At 43.8% G+C, this 21,381-nt stretch overlaps 1 protein-coding gene across 14 annotated transcripts in view; it reads right to left on the bottom strand.

The window, feature by feature from the left end:
• TCF7L2 (transcription factor 7 like 2) overlaps nt 1–21,381 on the bottom strand; it is a 181,350-nt gene that overhangs the window by 19,082 nt on the left and 140,887 nt on the right. For 10 of the 14 annotated variants that reach the window (XM_062001048.1, XM_062001055.1, XM_062001054.1 and 7 more), the window contains 3 exons: nt 9,119–9,251; nt 6,873–6,975; nt 4,055–4,141 (listed from right to left, as the gene is read on the bottom strand). In XM_062001048.1, the coding sequence (XP_061857032.1) occupies nt 4,055–4,141; nt 6,873–6,975; nt 9,119–9,251 (323 nt within the window). The remainder of the gene's footprint in view (nt 1–4,054; nt 4,142–6,872; nt 6,976–9,118; nt 9,252–21,381) is intronic. The other 4 variants (XM_062001050.1, XM_062001053.1, XM_062001060.1 and 1 more) reach the window with 1 other exon arrangement.

Genomic DNA, 21,381 nt, shown 5'->3' with positions numbered 1-21,381 from the left:
GAGTTGAGTGCAGTGGTAGCACAAGGACAGAACAGTTAAGAGAATGGACGTGAATAATATTAGGCTCATCACTGGAGAAGGGCTCTCAAATATCAGAGAAGATTGATTACAGATGGAGTTTATGGGAATAGAAGATGGTACTTGTTATGCTTCTGAAGAGGACACTGTGATGTGTCCATGATAACTGTGGCACATAGACTTGCTTCTCAAATGAGGATCTGCTCAAAAATGAAGACACACTGCAAAAGGAACTCAGCCTATATGGGTGGATTGTTGCATGGTCAGGATGTTCAAAGGAAACAAACTCAACAAAAGATAAGGGGTTATTTTATTTGTTCACTTTTTATGAATGAGCAACTCCAGTCAAGAAATTGAGGGGAGAAGAACAGTTGAAAAAAACCCTTTACTTTCCCCCTCTATTTTTGGGAAAAAAATGTTTTCCCAATTATCACTTAGCAGAAAAAAAGTAGAGAGAAAGAGAGCAGATGGGAAGGAAGGGCAGCAGAGAAGCATGTTGTGTGAAAGCCTAGACTATGATAAAGCCTCCACTGACTTCAGTTGAGCTGAGGTTTTACCCAACTTCAGAGACACAGCAGCCTACATCAACTGGCAGTAGTTATTGCTGGGGTGGCCATTTCCCCAGGGAAGTTGTGTGTTCATTACCAATGACCATTGAAACTCTCTCCCTTTGAGTCACCAGGCTGCCTACTGGACTTACACACCTCTTCCTATCTTTGGGGTTATAAAAACACGCTCCACGATCCAAAGTTGTTCTTACAATCTCGTAGACGTCAGCAGGCTGGGTGAGGGTTCAGCCCAAAGCCTACTTATTTCCATGTAGGCATCCGCTCACACGGCAATAGGAGTGGAGGAAGAGTGTTAATTTTTAAGTTCCTGGCTACACTCCAACTTTTGTAATTACATTCAGCAAAAGTGAATTTCCCCTGAAATTTCAATTACAGAAGGCATTTTCCACTGTCACCACTTAACTGCTGTGCAGTGTTTGTGTGGTGTAATTCTGCTAAATTATTTCCTGATTTCCTCTCACAGTAGTTGTTTTTTCATAGTGGGTCCACTGTTTGCCCAGTCAGTTAGTTCACTCTATCTCAATTTACATTAAAGGCATATTATAGAGGGGTAACCAAGGATCAAGAGATGTTCTAAGTATGTTGCATGCATATAGAGTGAATGAGGCAATGCTACAAGCGAAGGAAAGAGTTGTAAGTGGTTACAACAATCTGAAGTCACTACCTTAATAGTCTAAACCATTTATGAAAATCACTATTAGTCACCCATTAACCTTTTATAAACTATTCATAAGCACACTCTAACTAATGAACTGTAATTACTAAGCTTAGGGAATATTCAAGCTTGGGAAGGGTTATATGCTTCACAGGTCTATATCATAATGCAGGCAGAGATGGGAAATGCTTTTAAGGGAGGGCTCTGGAAAAAACACAGACAAAGGGGTGAGGCAGAGGTCTGCCCTGGCATCAGTGTTTGGCCAGAGCCCACACAGCTTTGTATCGGGGCCCTGCAGGGCTGCTGACTGGAGGATGGCCACAAACAGCACCTCTGTGGGCAAGCATGGGCATCCCTGGGCACGCCAGCCCCATCTCCCAGCCACGCTGGCTACTCAGGGCAAGAGACCCAAGGCTGAGCTCAGGCACTCCAGCTGATAGGGTGGGCATGAGAAAACGCGCGCCGCACCATGTATCGGAGCACGGTCTGCCCAGAGGGTGTTCCCATGTACGAGAAACCAGGAGAGAAGTTTCTGGGTTGAAACAAAGGATAAACATCTTAAATCTATTCATCAGCTTGCGTGTGTGCCTGAGCGTGTGTGCACGTAGGGGCTTATGTCAGAGACAAAAAGAAAGGCTGTGTGCGTATCTGCACACCCCTCACCTTCGCCTAAGACATGCCCCTCTATTTTTTTTCTCTAGACAAGTATTCCATGAACTGCAATAAACACCCTAAAAATTCTAAGCAGCTCATTATACACCACTGCCTCCTTTTATGGCTCCAAGCCAGAATATAATGATGAGTCTTAACTTGTTAAGGACAACTAATTTTTTGTTCCTGGCTGTCTCAGGGGCTTCTCTCTTACTCACTCTCACTTTACTTCACTGTTGACATGTTTCTGTTAACTGGATGTCATCTGCCTGCCTTGATTTTATGCACAAGCAGTGGGATGCATTTTTCTGTGCAACAATTCTGCTTTGAGTTGCATTAGATTTGTCATTATTCTCTCATTTTCCCCTTGCACTTGTAACATTTCATCTATTCCTGCCTTATTTTTTGAGCCACGGTGCACCCACATTATGGTTTATACATGATCTTGCTCCCTTTGAAGCCGGCAGATTTCAGAGCCAGCCCTCGTCAGGAGAAGTGCCTGCTACCAATTTAGCAGGCTGAGGGCCCCGAGCTCCAACAACTCAATCTAAAGGGGGTCACAGGGTGGCACAAGCGAGTGTCAGCAAGTGCTGTTTAATTGCCAATCTAGGCTTCTCCATGGTGTTTAAAGTATAATGACCCATCACTTAATTCTGAGAAGTCCTGGCCCTGCTGCTGAATGGAATGAATATCAAAGGATGTGCTAGAACAGGGCAAGGAGCCTACATTTCCTATAACTGCCATAAGTATAATAGACCTCTACTTCTGTCGTCCCATTACCACAATAATGTATTTAATTTGCTGTGTACTCTTTTTAACTAGATACCTTTCATAAAGCCTATCTTGGGAATATAGCCTCCCCCCTCCCACATCTCCCCCCTCCCTCAAACGACTAGCCTCTCTAATAATAATTAAACTAAATCAAGCTCTACTTTCCCTCACACGATGCCTGAGAGTCTTTTATAGATATTAAGAAAAAAAGATTAAATGAGGGGAGGGAACCATTGTTTAAATTTGCAGCCCTCTCCCTAGCCCAGGATTTTTTTCTCCCCCGTGCTGGGTCTATTAATCCTTTTTTCTTTCTTTTTTTCCCCCTCTTTTTTTAAAGTTTATTTTCCAGTTGTCTCTCTATTTGCTGGAACAACACATGCAAATATGTTAATTTTTCTGTTTTGCTCTACTTAGCTGAAGCACACAACACACCGTTTCCCTACCCATTCACTCACAAGCTCCAATTACAGTTTTCCATTTCTCAATGAAGTGTGTTTTACTCCAACTCCCCCTGCCCCCATCTCAGCCTTTTCCTCCTTAAATTCTCTATACACCAACCTTCACATATTAAACTGCAGAGATGGGAGAGGAAGGGACAGAGCAGGGAAGAGACATGGAACCTTGCTATGTAATGCATGCTAATTTAATTATGTGCCATCATCAAAATGGATTAGCTGTTTCAGCCCATCAGGAAAGTCTAAACCTCCACCGATTTAATTAACCAGACTGAAAATCAGATGAACAGAAAATAAAACTATCATTAGGAGCAATTAGTGATTACTTAAACATAGTGCTGCCAACCAGTTTGTAAATAAAACTAGCAGCCCCTGGAAAATTAGATGGAATTAATTGGAGGTAGGGAGGGGGAGAAATATATACTTCTGAAGCTTTAGAGGGTCAGGCAGGCCCCTTTTATGTTGACTATCAGTGTTTGGAGCTTTGGTAAGGGAAAACAGAGTGCCATAACCTTCCTCCCTACTGTGCTTGAAAAGCAGCCCTCCTCCCTCCCAAGGCTCCCCTCACGTGCACAGAGCGCTGCTCTGGGTGACAGCCACCGAGAAAGCAAAAGGTATCTCGACTTCTCCTCCTTGCTTTTTCAACATCACATTCTCCCAGCTTTTTCATTTAGTTTGGCTTTTCAAGATGAATTCTCTCTCTTCCACCTCTCCCTCAAATTCTTAAAGCCCAATGACAGCACTAGCATGCCTTTAACTCCTCAAATGGGAAGGTACCCCTGGTCCTCTCCTCCTCCACCCCTCACTGCAAAACCAAGGACGACTGTTTAACTGAAGTGCTCTCAATAAACATGCTTCCTAGATGAAATGCCCTCTTCTAGAGAGGGCTGCAGGAGAAGTTACATTTGATTCAGGACCTCAGCATTTGAACTCACCTTGACATGGAAGCATTGACGGTCAGAGCTGTTGGGTAAGGGTGGCGGAAACCCCCTGTCGTGATTGGGTACACTGGCTGACCTTGCCTAGCGAAAAGGAAAAAAGGAGGGAAAGAGAGAATGAGAGAAAGGAAAAAAAAGGAGTTTAAAAAAAAATCAAAACAACAAAAAACTTCTCTCTGCACAGTAAGCTTTATTCTCATTTGATCAGAACAAAAATCTTGGGGATTGTACAGCAAGGATCAAAGGAAAGAAACACAGAACAATTTGAATGCCATAAATCTGATAGGAATGGCTAATTAAATTTTATAACCTCTGCTTATGTCAATAGAGACCCTCTCCCCAAGCTGAAACTAGGTGTTTTGTTGTAATAATTAAAGGCGAAGTCTCGCTTGCTTTAATGGAGCCATCACACTAATTGAGGGCTACACATCCAAAGGAAAACAATAATGAATGTAAATTTATACCAAAATAAAGTACAGTGAATCAAAGGACTTCAGTTGCGCTTTGGGCCTCTTTCGGTATTTAGATCTCGGTGAGAAAACATTAAATTAACAGAGCTTAATTTGTAGCCTTTTGTCAGATTAACAAGTGTTGACAAGAGTTACCGGGGGAGAGTCCCCAAGAAGTATTGTGGGTAACCAATAGACAATCACACCTCATTACAATAATTAAAAAATACAGCAACATGCAAAACAGCATCCTCATGAAAGACACACAACTTTTCCTGATTGAGGTTTGTCTGTGCTGGCTAGTTCTTTTCATCTGTCCTTCAGCTATATCATCTGAATGGTCAGGATGCCTTCTGGGGGGCCACTGTGCTACAGACGTGCAGACCAGCTGAGGAGAGATGGCTTGGGAAGTTGGTGGTAAAGCATGAGTGGCGATGAGAAGGGAATTAAAAACCTTGTGTTACTTTGGCAAAGTTGGCCACGCTACTCTCCTAGAGGAAAAAGCAAGTGTGATGCTGTTGTTCCTCAACAGTACCCAACTTGGAGAAGGTCTAAGAGCTGTGGGTAGGCAAGCAGGTCGTGGGTGTTGTCTCATTCTAAACCAGCAGCTGTGACAGTCCTCCCATGACAGATGTGGCCACTAACACCTCCCTGATGAAACTGGCCACACGTGGCAACATTCATGTGGTTTGCCATGTGGTGCTCAAGGAGGACAAACTTGTGTCTGCACACACAAAGATGTACAGTTTTGAGACAAGTATGTGCAATGAGGCACAGGTCAATGACAGCAAGGAGTTTCTTCCCTATGCACTTTGTGTCTTTAATGTTACTGACTTCTAGCATCAGCTGAGTACATTTGTTCTAAGTGCTGAGGCTGTTCCTGTGCAAATTTGAGCTAAGCAGTTGCAACAGAGAAGCATGAGCTGGCTGTACGGTAGCTAGGCCCTGCAAGCAAGAAAGAACAAAAGGAACTCACGTGAATTCTACCAGCATTTGAGGTGTCCTGTGTAAAAAAAGTAAATCACCACAAATGAGGAGGAATTTAAGATTTCAGGGAGCAATGCTCTGGGTTTTTGTCCTGCTCATGCTGTGCTCTTTGGAAAAAATTCAAGCCTTCTGCAGAGGGCTGATGGACATGCTCCACCTTCCAGGTGGGAGAGCCTCTACCCAAGCACGTTGCATGACCACCCTGTGAGGATGGGGAGCATGCAAAGTGGCCAGAAATAGGATGCTGTGTCCAAGCTCCAACTCTCCTGCATTCCCAGCTCTGTGTTGACCTTTCAAAGCCTTTGAAGCAAATCCCTCTTCCTGCCCAAGACCTGGGTGAGCAGTTGGACTTTCTGCCTCCTATGGGGTGTGAAGTCCACTTCCTCATACAAAGCAAACTTGTGCAGAAGTATTTTAGCACAGCTGGCTAAAAATCCTCAAGCAGGAACAAATTACTTCTAGCCTTGGGCAATTAATTTCTAAAGAAATGTGATCTCTCTAATACTGATGAGGCCTGTTATGTGAGAAAAACGGGATAACAATTCTGATCTATAATGCAGAGACTGTTGTATCCAGCAATACAAAAGTATTTTATCAGTGTTTAAATCAAATATATTGTACAAAAGGTCTAGGCAGTGCTTAAGTGCATAATAAACCCATTGCAAAGATGGCAACAAAAGGGAAAAAAAGAGAAAAAAGCACCTAATTATTGGAGAGGTCCTCATACCCAACCAATAAGATTTTATGTGGCTTGAGGAGTTGAAAACAAAATCCCAGACTAGCTTTCCACTACTCTTTTCGTAGCTAGTTTTAAAGTAAACTAAATTCCTCTTTTTTATTTGCAAGAAAATTCCATTCCTCGGATACCAACTGCCCAGCCATGTCTCGCCCAGGAATGCTGCTCGCTGGCTGATGTAAAGCTGTATTGTTTCACAAGAAAAACCAATGGGGTTTCAATGGGGAAGGCCAACGAGACTTAAAATTTCGTATTTACAGTGAGGTCGTCCACGAGAACCACCCTGAGTACCTAAAAAAGCAAACCTGAGAACACCCTCATGGTGCGGTGTCAGGGCCTCAAAAAGACATTTCTGCAGAAGGGTTTAAAAACTCACGCTTCACGAGCCATCAGCTGGTTGAGATGACATGCAAAGCTGTGCCCAAGTGCCCACGTTTGTTTAACACCACATGACCTGGCATAAGTTTGGACTAATCTTCATGAGCTGGGTCAATTCATAACCACTCAATGAAGTGGCAGTTGGCAAAATAGCTTATCTCAATGCACACACACACACACACACACACACACACAATTTTTAACATAAATTCTACACAATTCTACAAAAAAAGAAAAAAGAAATGAAAAAAATGGAACTCCTTACTGTGGTACTAACCATCCTAGCGGATGGGGGATTTGTCCTACAGTGCCCGGTGATAACGGATAATAAGGGGATATATCTGGAGGATGTGGAGGCCTTGGAATTCCTACAGAAGGGAAACATAAAGCAGTATTAGTATTGAGACATGGAAATAAATAAAACATAAGAGAAAAGCACAAATGTTTCTAAATTGCTACCTATTAATGTTTACTACAATGCTCATGGCCTCACTTCGGGTATCCAAAGGCTGTTTTGTGGTCTTATTTGATAAAGTGAGCCTCTTGGTATCTTGTTAAATGAGATTCAACCAGAAAAAATGTGATTTGCTCTCTCAGCTATCTCTCCAATCAGAGAGAATTACAGAGAGAGTTATTTAGGATGAGAATTTAGGAGTCTCGGCTATAGTTTTAGCACAATGCTGTGTTAGGTGAAACGCTCAACAGAAAGACGCTCCCTGTACCAACTTCATGGTTATTTTAGTCTCAAAGTCACCAAAGGAGCATGTGCCCTGTCCATATGTTGACCAGGTAACTCAATAACATGGCCTTATTCCAAAGTCTAAAACCTCTAAACCAAGTTACAAAGTCGTCCTCATTGAAAATGATGTTTGCTTTTGAGCTAACGCAGGAAACCTCCCCTGAAGCCTTGGAGTGAAGGAGGAAGCCCCTTGGAAATGCTTGGTGAAATCAGAGGTGGGTGTTGGAGTTGTGCAGGAAAACGACAGAGTCCATCCATCCTCTCTGAGACTGGTGCAATTTCTACTCAGAGAGCAGAAACCAGCTCCAGACACGATCCTTAAATCCTAACGCTCCACACCTTAAGAGCCAGTAGGAATTACTCAGAGAAGTAAGGGTTACAAGATTGGGTCTTTCAATTAAAAATCCAGAGCACAATTACACAGAAGAAGCAAAATTAAAACAGAGAGCATTAAAAGGAAAGGGGGTACTGTATTCTTGGCTAAAAACTATTTTTTTAAAGTCACTCAGGAAGCTTTTAATCTCTAAATTAAATCTCCTCGTGTGACACTTTCATGCAGACATTGCTTTTTCTCCATTACAAAACCCAAACAGATTAACTGGGCTTTAACCATCCAGCGAGCTATTTGCACACTTGAAAGAATGTTCACAGAAGAAAAGTAAACAGTCTACAGACGTTAATCATATGTTTTACGATAACCATTTAAAAGCTATTCCCTGTACTACCATTATTTAAATGAGAGGTTGACTATGCCATTCACTTGCAATACCCAGGGATGGCGAGATGGATTCCTTTTAAGCCATGTGAAGTTAGCATTAAGCACAATTAAAAGGGGGCCCCAGTTGAAGCGTAGGGAGTGAAAACCAGCTAATGCACAGCCTCATTCAAGGGCTAGAGTTTAGATAAATTATCTGCATACATTAGGGCTGACACAGAGCGACTCCTTTGACGTGAATTCAGTTTCTGATGTACTTTCCAATTAACAGGCTGGGATTTGGATTAACAAAGCCAAGACCACTGTCACTAGGCACTCAGTGCAGCTTGAAGAAAGAAGATTGACATTGTTTGACTTCTCCGGGCCCTCAGGTTAAAGGGGGACTCTGAAAAAGTTAGAATAACAAGTAAATTCTACTCTGGAACACCAATAAATTTACTTGGCGCTCTGTATTCAAGAAGACGGCGCTTCAGGCTGAACTGACAGTTGGGTAGACCTTACGTTGGGGAAAAGAGTTGCAACTGTAGAGCTGGAGCTGAGTAGTTATAGAGTGGATGAAAATTCAACATTGTAAGAGAAAAATGGCTGAACTCCTGACACAGAAACAATGTGATTTGAGGAATTAAAAGAGATTAAATTTGAAACCGGTCATGACCCACCACCTTTAACATTCCAGCTGCAATTTGGTGAGTGCAGATCACAGAACGTACATGTTTAATTGTCTGGGTTGTGCATGCAAAAATCAACCACTTGGTAGATCAAACTATTTGGTAAGGTATCATGCTTGCAAAGAAACACACCTGCAAACAGTCCCTCACACATGCAACTCTGGTATCACTCAGCAGCAGCTTTATGAAAATTCACCCAGTAGGTTTTCTTCTGAAGCTTAATTGGCTTAAGGAGGAACTATTTTGTCTGGGTTCTTGATGAGCTTGACATTTTACATGCCTCCTTTGGTGCTCCAGCATGGGAAATCCTTCCTCCCACACTCCTTCCCCCTGCTATGAAAACATCCACCCATCCCCTCTCACAAAAACCCAAACTACCTCCCACCTACCTGTTTTGGGATCTACATCGGCTGGTAAGTGCGGAGGAGGGTTTCCCGGTGTGAAGTGCTCATTGCTGTACGTGATAAGCGGCGTAAGAGGGTGTACATGGTGTGGGTGCTGCACAACTGGCACTTTGTTAGACTGTCAAGAGAAAAGAGGTCAACAGTGTTAGAAGAGTGCCGGGTACTCCTCACTGGCAGCACGAGGCATAGCACACAGAAATCTGGGTACCCGGCATTTCAACGTGGTCCTCGGACTTTTCCAGAACCCTTCCTGGAGTCACCCTTACAGTTTTCCCACCCTCTTGCTTAAAACCTCCTCACACACTTTCCTTGGCTTGAGCTTCTTTAATCTTTTTGACCTGTCGTGCTCCTGTACGGAGCAACAGTAATTCTTTAAAATTTTTTCCTTTTTACTTTACAATCTCATGCTTCACCTCCGAGGTGCACGCAGACTCCTCAGTGAGGGGCTGGCAGAGTCCCCTATTTAATTAGCACGAGACCCAAATGCTCACTGACCTGGAGGTCTTTTCCTTTCCCCTTCCTGTCCTTACTTTCAGTTCTGCATTTTACTGCTCGTTGCAAATACTCCAGATAAAAAGCCTTTGTAGTGCTAGAGTATTCCCTTCATCAGCAAGCATTAAGCTGACAAGCGATCACCTGCATATTTTATATCTATATATTTTAGAGGAGCTGATTAATTATCAATTCATCAGAGGGCGCTAATAAATGGAAACTGGATACTGATGAATTAGGCTACTAAAATATTCAGCTACATAAATAATGGCAAAAACACAGATAAAGCCATTGATATTAACACTCTTGTGGGGGGAATAATCACGTAGATATCATGGGGTTTTCCCTGACACATTCCTAGCTCTGGGGGAGGAAAAGAAAAAAATCTATTTCTTAATAACAATAAAAAAAAAGGAGGAGTGAATGAATGAAAGGAAAAGGCAGGCTGAACTGTAACTTACCCTTACAAGATCACAAAGAAAAAATTAAGCTGAAACAAGCGAACTGCTGGACCATTTACTGCCAGTAATCCAATTGCAAAAAACCCTATTCCCCATAGAGGATTTTCACTAAAATCCTACAACAGGGACATTTAACCAGATTAGGTACCAGCAAAGATAAAGAGGCTGGTATTAGATGATGAATGGATTAGAGTCAGGTTTCATTTTAGAATGTGTCTTCATTTCCTTTTATTACTTTAAGTAAGGAACAACTTGCATTAACATCAAGTAAAAGGAATCACATTAAAATAAAGCAGCGATAGCACGGCGGCCGCCATCACACTGCTGCCATCCGGGCTCTGCCGGCACTCTCCTGCCTCTCCCAGCGCTTGCTCCCAAGCACCCCCAAATGCACACGCCAGCCCCACACCGCCTGAGACAAGCCATTATTTGATCTCAGTTTGAAGGCTCTGAGCTTCCCTTAAAAGCACTTCAAAAATAAGTCAGTTGTTCTTTGGGAATGAGTTTCTAAGACTAGAGGGGAAGGAAGAGGGAAGACAAACTGAGGCTGGAGGAAAAGAGATGTCATTCTTTCCTCGAACAAGAAGTCCTTCCATCATCCTTTGGTCAACACACAGCAGAGCTTCACCTTTGGCTCTTCCAGTCTCCCCTGCTCTGGGAGGCTCCCCCCAGTCCCAGGCCCTGCTGTACATAGGTATTTGACATCAACTCTTTGATAACAAGCAAAAAAAGAAGTATGCATCCACGAGAAGCTAGTTAAAGAGCAGTGCTTATACTTCCTACTATCATGCTTATCTCTTTTTGCAGCCATTACATAGAGCAATTCCTCTCTAACACCACGCACACAGAGCACAAGAGTCACACATCAAGAGGCCACCAGGCAGGATAGAGCATAGGTGTGAGAGTCAATGCTATGAATTACAGCACGTTGTGTTGGCTGGGCTGTAAGACAGGTCCTCTGTCAGTTGTACAACCAAGGACAACTTTTGGCTGCACAGATCCATAATGGTTTCACACCAGAAGAGCTAAAGGGATTTAGCTGCTTAATTAAAAAAGTTGAAGAAGATGCTCTAATTCAAAATCTGTTCTGTTCCAAGTGAGCCAACCTAAGCAGGCCAAAAGTAACTGGAAGGTTTGGCAAGGGCTTTGCGTAACAAATCACATTACCCACCATGCAATCTAGGAGGACTCTACTCAACAACACATGACACTATATGCCAAATGACCAGTTTGTCTGGTTCACGAAAAACAATCATTCCCAATGAGAGGGATTTTTGCTGGCCAGGAATTGTGTGAACTCTTGCTCTCAGGTGACCCACAGCGTGGCAGGTAGCTGCTGTAGCTCTCTGCTCTCCCAACACCACCTTCACAACATCGCAAGAACCCCTCATCAAGATCCCGACAGACACAGAGGGCTGTCTTCCCACAGAGTGCTTATTTTCACAGAAACTAGAACTGGTTAGTTAAAAGAGTGACAGAATAACATTATAGGGTCAGACTTAAGCCAACAAACAAGAAACAATGTGAGGGAGGAAAGCTAGGCATAGGTGCCTCTATCAAAGCCAGATATACCATAGGGGGTCACATGTGAACTGTGGGAAACTAACACCCACTGCTTTGATACACCAAGATCCCGCCCACAAGATCTCCACAAAATGGCATGAGTGCTAAACTATTAAAAATTTTACTTTACATCTTTCAGAGAAAAATATAAGCAAAAGGAAAAAAAAACCCAACAACTTGTAAATCAACAAATCGAGAGAGGTTGAACTTTACAGTCTAGAAACTATTTCTCAGGTATTCCCATTTTTATTTGGGTGAGTGTCCTGCAGTCAAACAGACAATTCATATAAAGGTACTGGATGTCAGGGTACAGGGCACTTCTTTGCCACTCTAATGATGCTGGGATAGAGGTGTGGGGAGAATGTACCAGAGGAAATGGGGAAACTATCAACTACATGCTCAAAATATGCTCTCTGGGACAGAAGACTATGACCCTGCAAATCCGTCTGCAACTGTACCACTACCCCAGGCTGGGTTTGTACTCTGTTTTGCACTGTTTAGCACACACTGGGAAAAGGGACTGTAACTCTGCTCAGAATAGCAGGCACAATTTGCAAGGCAAGCTAATCATGCATAATATGCTAAACAAGCTGCTCTTTAAAAGGAGCATTCCTGAAGTTAACTAAGCTTCCTTGGAAAAGCAAAAAAGAAAGGACTAGCTGGGAAAGAGCAGGATTAATCCCGCACATGCGTCTTCCTTTGAAGGCAATGTGAGCTCTGCCTGAGTAACAAGTGTGGTCCTAACCCCATCCACTGGCAGTGAAAGGTAAACCACAGAAGCCATCAATAGGAGACACCTATTAGATGACCTTAGCTGTCCCCCTGCAAAAGGCCCTTCTCCAGTACACATTTGTGAGCACTTTATCGAGGGCAGTTTTAAGCTAGAAGCCATTGTGAGATGCAGGAATTTTTTCTGGCAACTTGAAGAACTCCATTTATGGCCATGTCAGGCACAGAGAAGGGAGCTGCACTGGTACACACAGATTAGCATCAGGGCATGTGTAAGGGGATGGGAACAAGTGGAGATTTCTAGAGAGAAACCCCAGCATCTACAAAGTACCAAGCTGTCTGCTGACAAATCACTCCTCTCCAGTGAAAGCTGGGGTCTCATAGGCAGGGTTAGAGGGCATAGTAAAGAATTGCAGAAAAACAACAGAAGTTTGCTTTTCTTGATAACCCCTGCCTGAAGCAAATCAGAGGAAATTGTCCCCATAGGGACTCAACTACTAAATCTCTCTATATTAATTTGAAATGCTTCTGGGAGTGCTTAAGCACAGATGACTTTAAAGAATACTGAAATGAGAAAAAAAACCCCAAAACCCCACAACAAAATTTAGACTGATAGATGTTTGAGAGGGATACTGAGATGCATTTAGCCTAAGTTCTGATAGGCGACTTTAGGGAACCGAGGAAACATCCAAACTTCAGATTTAAACTGCAGGGGATTGTATGTATAAATTGCAGTGTATTAGTCTTTGTTGCATGGTAAGGACATTTAATTAACAGGATGAAAGATGTTTCTATGTGTATACAGCCCAATTTAATACACCCCACTGATGAATACTCCCCATTTATTGAAGAAGTTTATATATGCTGTATAAATCAACAGTTCCTAAGTCTGTGAAAGCAACATAAGACTTGCACGAGATGAAACATTGTATTGTTGAGCACACAAAGAGAAACCAACCTTTAAATAGCAAGAGTTTGTTACTGCAATTTCTGATTGCAAGTTCATAGCTTCCTTGGCTTTGGTAATAAAAACATGGTATCAACTCCAAGTCAGAGAAAAACATGACAGAGAGGTCAAAGGATTTGTCCTTGATGGGATAATGTGGTGTTAGTAAAAACAGGTCTGCAAAAAAAGCCACCCTGGCTGAAAACAAGCCATCATGTCATTGCAGCATCACGGCCTTAGATGAGCGGATGGCAGGAGACCCTGCTCCGATGCCCCCCTGATGGCTGAGCAACCAATGACCAGGCAGAGAGGACGCTCCTGCCCCAGCACAGCCTGAAACTCTGTCTGCCACCAGCATGCAGCCAGGCAGGGACCCCCTTCCTCTGCCTGGGCAAGCTTTAAGGTATATGTAAATGCTCAAGTCCCGCTTGCGAGAGATGGCTGCTGCCCACTAGGCACTCCCCAAACATCCACAACTCCGAACGCGGTGTGAGAGGGATTGATCAGGCATTTGTACCCCAGACCCTCACAGCCCCCTCCCCTTCCTCCACTACAAGTAACAGAGGAGAAATGAGGGCCTGCCATTCACCTTAAAACCTATTAATCAACAGACATGGAAAATAAATGGAGCTAGAGCTCCGCCTGTCTTTTTTTGCCACGTCCTCCTCTTCCCCATTTCCCCATTGCTTTCCCTTTCTGCTGAAGAAAGATGGGCCCTGAAAGTGCCTTTATGAGCCTAATACAATAAAACAAAAGCAGCACAGAAGAGGGTTTGTCAGCCTTTTCCCCTCCTCCAGGGTAGATGCAGAAGGTCGACAGTGGTCTTGAATTAGCAGACCCTCCTGGAGTTGCTCCCTGGACTTAGCAAAGAGTACCATTCAATACCAGTTCACGTTAAAAAACAGGTTCAGAACTTGTTTCCCTGTATTTTCCAGATGGTGCTATTGTGGTATGCTAACTATGACCAGGGAGATGTTAACAGATGTTCCTGAGCTGCTCTGCAGCTCCAAAGATGCCTCTGAGAGGGGAGTTTCTTTTTTTTCTAAAGGTTGATCTCTCCTTGGTTCTGCCTGGCAATGACACTCCACCCTCTCAGACAGAAAGCTGAGTTGAACAAGCAAGGCAAATCCCAAAATATTGCTGCAAATATTGAAATACCCTTCTGTTTCCAGCCAGGGTCAACAACAGTCAAAGCAGAGCACCCATCAGTGAGCACGACTCCAGCCCCAGGCATCACCCACATCAGCGGTCCCTGTAGGCAGCACCTCAAACTTCAACAAAAACTGCAAACCAGTCATGTTAACTGAAAAGCTAATGCCAACCAAACCCACAAGCTGTAAGTAGGTCCTCATCCGCTTCCCAAGCATAAAAATTCAATGCCAGCGATGGAGCATTTCCTGAAATAAAATCGAAGGTTTGATTTTACCCATATCCCTGTAGCTAATAGAGTCACAGCTTATATTTTTAAGGATGCTTTCACACCTGACTAAGCATTTTCTCCTGAAAACTACTTCCCCTTGCTCCATTATGGCTCATACAGTGGCCTGAGCCCTTTCACAGTTTAATGTAGCTGATTTCTGCCTAAGGTCCTGCCCTAAGCTAACTGCCCATTGTGGCGGGAGACAAGGCCTCCATTGATAACCACAACTCACCCTGTTAAAAAAAGGCTCATTTTCCTCTTTCACACAAATGATGACAGGACCACTGACAACCATGTGCTGGGACAATACTCCCCCCTAGACAGAGTTTGAAAAAAAAAACCACCCCACAAACCCACACACAACCCCCCACTGCCCTCTCCTTCATAAATAAAGAGAGAGAGGTGTGTATGTGTACTACAACACACACTTTAGCATCCTCCAGCTTCTTCCCCCTCCCTCCCTCACCAGTTCCCAGGCCAGCTAGCACCTACTTGCTCCTGTAAGAATTGCCAGCTTTCCAAAAAAAACCCTCATGCTCTAATAGCAATCTCAGATAAAAAACCAAAATCAGCTTCCTGGCTTAAAGTGTCCAGCAATTCATTCAAGAAAAGAATTGGTTTTGGTTGGGTTTTTTCCCTACTTCAGCTATGATGAAGTGCCCCCGGCTTGCTGAAGCACTAAGCCACCGTGTGCTTGTACTGGAGCAAAGGTACTGAGGGGAGGGGGTGGGGAAGAGAGGATTTAAAGATGTTCAGGAAATTTCCACTTAATTTTGCCAAAAGGCAATTATGTGAAATGATCTGGTGACAATTAGCATATGCCAAATCCTCTAGCGTCAAAGGGAAAGAACGGGGGTTTAGCTACCTAATTACTGCCTGTTAGCTCTTCTGCAGGAGAATTAAAAACACTAGTAGTAAAACATTACTAAGCCTGCTCAGACTGTGTTTTCAAAGCTGTGGACTGTAATCTTACTGCTGTGGTATTTGGGGTGTTCTCGTTGTTTTGTTTGTTTTGGTTTTTAAGTAAAATAAGAAAAGTGGTGTTTTAAACATGAGTTAAGTGCTGCTTGCTTGGACCATGTGATGTTACTCTAATGTCAGGTCAGATCCAGACAAGCACCTGCTGCACAGCTGTATATTCTGAGATCCTTCAGCAACACTTGGAATTACATCTACATCAGTTCGATTTTACCTCAATCATTGTCTTAATGCTTTATTGATAAAGAGAAAGCACTCTGCTGCATCTGCTGTCTGATCCTGGCAGGCAAATTTAGACCCCAGAGTTACCGCACCCTACCCCCAATCACGGCCTGGACATATTCCAGCCAAGCCTTACAGTGCATCTTAAAATTAGAGATTATTTGATCAACAGGTGGATTTCCTCTTAGGAGAAAGACAAGGTAGTGTTCAGACTCTTCAGGTTTCAGGCATGTAGGTGCCCAGATCGATTTCTTCCATTACAAAAGGAGAGGCACAGTTTCTTTCCCAACCTGACAAATACCTTCTTCACATACTTCAGTTAATTACTAGACAGATATTATCTCTGTAGAGCAGGTAAACCTTTGTTCTAACAAGGCAAAAGGTGGAAAGACTTGGCATACATTAGACTAAAACCTGAAAACCACCGTTTTCTTAAGCAGTAAGGTGCATGCTGGATACACAACCACTAAGCAAAGAGATGGTGAAACAGGTCTTCAGGAAATGGTCCTGAACATAAAGTGAGAGGGGAAGAGCAAAGAGGTACAGAGCAATAATACAGGCACAAAAATTCAGAAAAGATGGGAAGAAAAGAGTAGTGGATGTAAGCAAAAGGGTGCTTATAATTGCCCTGATAGACCTTATTTGTTATGTGCTTTGTATGAATACCTAGTAAGGCAGTTTTACTTACTGCCTCTCTAAAATGCCACATTATAAACAGCTTTAATTCTTGCAATATAAATCTCTTATTTCAGCACTAGACAGACAGATACTGTAAGGAGAAATAACTCCACTGATTTTGTTTGGGTAATCTGTGACTTCCATCTACTGTAAGAACTTGAACGTTAGGCTGTTATGGAAAAAAAAATAGCATGCATGCCTCTACTCACTTGTGTTTGGCAATTTCAGTAAGAACAGCACTATTAAAAACTGACATGCACATACATGCCTTAAGATATGATGCCAAGTTTTCAGTACAGCTTTCTAAAAAGCAGCATTCACGAATTATAGCAGACTGTGCTCAATGCTGACACACAATTTACGTAGCAGATATACATGAAATAGCTTAACAAATAACAAAGCTCTAAAAAATATAAAGTTTTGACTTTTAACATGCTAAAAACGTTCCACACCACCACAGAAAGAACGAGCGATGAAATTAAGTCCAGATCAATTACTTATTGAATAAATGCAACAAAGTTTCCCTGAAAATGTCACCTTAAAGGCACACCAGAACTGAAACATCTTGCAAATATTTTGGACGAAAAGAAAAAGGCACATTTATACAGCGTTGCCAGGCCTTTCGCCTCAAGTCCCAGTAAAAAGAATTCCTCTCAAGGTAAAAAAAAAGCATTTATGAGATCTCATCACCAGCCCTGTAAAACCTGCATATGCAATGACATGCAGTGAAAAAAGAAACAACTAAATAACTGTCCTTTTAGATTAATTAATTTGAGATTAGTTCTACAGAATTTTACCCCTTGTTTTATCCAAGAAAAAAACCAAATATTCCACTAAGCTACTCAGGCAAAGGTACCACAGAGTATGGAAGTGACAGAAATCCTCCTCCTGGATTGAGTGACTCTGTAAGCAAGCTTGGCAGAGTTAGAGAAAAAAACAACAGAAAACTCAAAGACTCCCAGATAAGCTCCGGTGAAAATGCGGTGCTTCCAGGAAAATCTTTTAATACATTTCTGTTTTCTGTGTGTAATTATGGGCAATGCGCAGAATTAATGGAGAGGTAGGTTTACTTTCTGTAAGATATATTTTAACAGGAGGAAAAAAGTCTTAAGGACTTCTGATAACGAACACAGAACCATTGTGTCAAAACGCATTTTACCTCATATTTACCAACATCCGGCATTATTTTTCACATTCCTTTATCACTGGGTGAAATCATTTGTTATGTAGCGCCTCTACAATTTTTGTCTTTTACATTACAGCTGAGCTTTCTGAGGAAAGTAGAAAATTTCACTGAGTGTCAACCAAAAGCAGGATCTAAAGCATCCAATTACAAACTACTACAAACTATTTAGTAATTTTTAAAAAGAAGGAAAAGATATCGTTTGGTGTATGTCAAAGAGTTAAACCGTTCCATCTCCAAACCCCCTTAACGGTAACGTATGTGCCCTGCCACAAACCAACTTTTTCTCCTTTCAAAAAAACACCAAAACCAAAATCCAAACATTTTTACCTTCATGGTTTCAGAGTTAAGGAAATATCGTACTGTACTGAAGAGAGCTTTGAAGTGGCCCCCTCCGCCCCAAAGGAGAAAAAGAAAAGCAAAGCTAGTGATGTCATGGTCACTGTGTGAATGTCTGACTGCGGATGCACCGCGCAGCTAACACACGCGCGCACACTTCTCCCTCGCCGGTAACCATTGTTCAGCATCCAGGAATCAGCCCCTGAAACCTGCTGTACACCAGGCTCTGAAACACCTCTCCCCTCCCCGCTACCCCCCCACAAACACACCCCAATCCCACCCTGAATGAACAAGGAAAAATTGCTTCCCCCCCCCTCCGCCCCTTGCCCCTCTTTCCTGTAAACCAAACCCCAAAATCAGGCGGAGGGAAGGGCAAAGAGGAGGAGTGCAACAACTCTGCCCCGCTGCACCATTGTGTTGCGACAAAACGGCGCTCCGCCGCCCGCTCCTCGCCACTGCTGCAAAATTAAAGTGTCATCGAAAAGTCACGCTTCCCCCTATTAAAAAAGACGATTACCATGAAATAAATAAATAAAAACAACATCGCTAACAAAGGTCACAGCTGGAGATGCTTGCTTGATTTCTCTCCCCTCCCTCCCCCCCTCTTCTTTTTTTTTGTTCCACATAGGAGGAAAGAAAAGGAGAGGGAGAGAGGGGGAGAGGGAGAGGAGTCACATCAGAAGTTCAATGGTCAAGACGGAAAGCGCGCACGCAGAAAGTGCTACTCACCCAGCAATTCAAATTGAGATGCCAGCAGCCGAACTGCTGGAAGAGAGAGAACCCAGAGGCAAGCGCTCCTCCTTTACCACTCAAATCTTCCATTCCCACTAAAATTGCATCCCTCGGGTACATAACAGCTTTGTCTTTCCTTCTCTTAACCTCAAAAACTTTTTTTCTTTACTGTCTAGATGCCAATTGTGCTGGCTTTGTATTATTTTCCTTGCAGCTTTTCTCTCTTTTTCTTTCCCCGCTCCCCCCCCTTCACTTAAAGTACTGAAAAAGCTGTCTTAAAAGATCAAGATGTCTCCAGTTTTTTGGCCTGGTGTTTTCAGAATGCTCAGAATCCACTGTCATGTTGGCTATGAGAACTGTCTTATTTCTAAATTGTCAGCTGCGGTTATCAAAATTTAGAGAAGCCTCCTCTCTTTTCCGATACAGCACTTTACCATCATCCTTCCAGGGAGTGGGGAAAAGACTTTCCCCCCCCTACCCCCCACCCCACGCAGGTATGTCTGCTCAGAAGAGCTAAAAAGCAGTTACCTTGGAAATCAATGACAATGCTACTACAAGCCAGGTTGCACAGGTATTACTAAGTGCAGCGAGGAAACGCCGGCCGGCCGTCAGGGAGCATGATCAGTTAAGTGTAGCGAGCAGTCGCTTTATCTGCAAGATGGTCAAATCCCTCAAAACAAATTTCTTAGAGGGAGAGCTGTAAGGAAAGTATATTTTCTCATCATTGTAACACCGAGGTGACATTTGGCACACCTTTATCGTTAGCTCTGGTCTCTCTTTACCCCCCCTGCCCCCCCCGTCCTTTCTCCTTTAGTATTTAGTATTTCTGTAAACCACTGACCCTTCTGTACAAGTGACGCGTGAGGAGCTTTGAGATCGCTAACGTTACGGTGCCCTGGCTATTGTATTTTCCCAAGCTGCTCCTAAGTGAGAACAAACAGGGGTACCCAGAGAGCATCATTGAAGGGTGAAGCCTTCTTCCCTGCGCCTGTGAGTGCTTCAAGGTGCCTACTTCCTAAACCTGAGCTCGGGTACTGAGGGCAAACCTGCAGCATCCGAGTTTGCAAACAGTCAATCTCTTATCTCTTGTTTATCCCTTTCCCCTAAAGTTGCTAAGCAGTTACTCTGCAACAGGGGCAAAAGTCATCAAGGGTGGTTTAACAGGGGAGTAATTAGGGAACCATGACCATGTTCTTCCCCTCCTCACTTTCTACACAAGCTAGTTAGCACTGGTGGATGCTGCGCGCAGGGAGAGCGATCGCCACGCGGGACGGCACTGCTGCGGACGAAGGAGACCAGTTGCAAACACTTCTCCTCTCCAAGCACATCTGAGTGACTCATGCGAACGACTTCTGCTCCCCTCGCCCCCAGAGAATGCCACAACTGGACTAAATAAACACAGTGGAAAAAAATAAAACTGCTTCAAACGAGGAGACCTTGAGTGGTTCCACGTTTGCTTTGTAAGTGGCAGTTGTGCCTGCAAAGGCTGCGGGACTAAACAAAAAAACCAAAACAAAACACAAACTGGCACCCAGGAAGCAGGCAAAAAATAATTCAGGGTCAGAAGCGTCAAGCAGGAGGGAAATCTGTGCGAAGAGGGTAAATCTCTACAATTTCTGTCCGCCTGAACACTAGCCCCTCTCCCCACATCGCTCTGGCCTTTGCGTGCAAACTGTCAGCCAGCAACCTTTAAGGCCCTTAATACCAAAACAAAACCCCGCGATTTCCCTTTACACGGCAATAACAAAAGCAACGAGGCTCCAGTTTGACAAGTAAAAAGCCCCAACAACACGGCAACTAATTGCCTTCCCTCCCTCTATTCACAGCAGCCACCACACTCCAGCGGCCGCCTTTGTCACACGTGCGATTTCCCGCGGCAGCCGCCAGCGCCGGGGCCGCTGACGGACAGTTCCCCAGCATCTACCGACAATAACTTCCAAAAGTGCGACAAACGGGACGGGCAACTCGAAATTAAGGATCGCCGGAACTCCCCTAAGGATGCTCGACACATGGAAACGGGCACTGAGCTCCCCGGGACCTCCCTATTCCCACATACACACACACTCCCCTTCCCCGCCCTGCAACAAGCTTCTGAGAGGTGCAAGTTTCTGCCCCCCCCCGCCCCGGTTGCGGCCGCTTCCCCGGAGCCGTCGAGGAAAAGCATCCCGGTGCGGGGAGGCCGAGGGCGGCGGGAGGCGGGCGGGCGGCCGGGGGGAGGCAGCGGCAGCCCTGCCCCGCGCCCTCCCCGCCCCGAGCCCTCCTTACCATCAGACTGCAATCGCAGAGGGGAGGGAGAGACCAAGCGGGGCTGCAGTTGACTGCGCGCATTCCTACAGCCGCGACCGCAGATGCTAAAAGAAAGTTGGGTATTTACGGAAAGACGCGTCTCTTGGCATTTTCTAAAAAGTTTATGCAAAAAAGAAATAATAATTGTATCCCCTCTGCTCATTTAGAAATAATGATAAATAAAAAAAATGATAGGGAAAACCGCTCTGATAGTTTAAC

This window comes from Colius striatus, chromosome 8, assembly GCF_028858725.1.
Source record: "Colius striatus isolate bColStr4 chromosome 8, bColStr4.1.hap1, whole genome shotgun sequence".
Taxonomy (NCBI): domain Eukaryota; kingdom Metazoa; phylum Chordata; class Aves; order Coliiformes; family Coliidae; genus Colius; species Colius striatus.
This window is presented reverse-complemented; position numbering and strand designations above follow the sequence as displayed.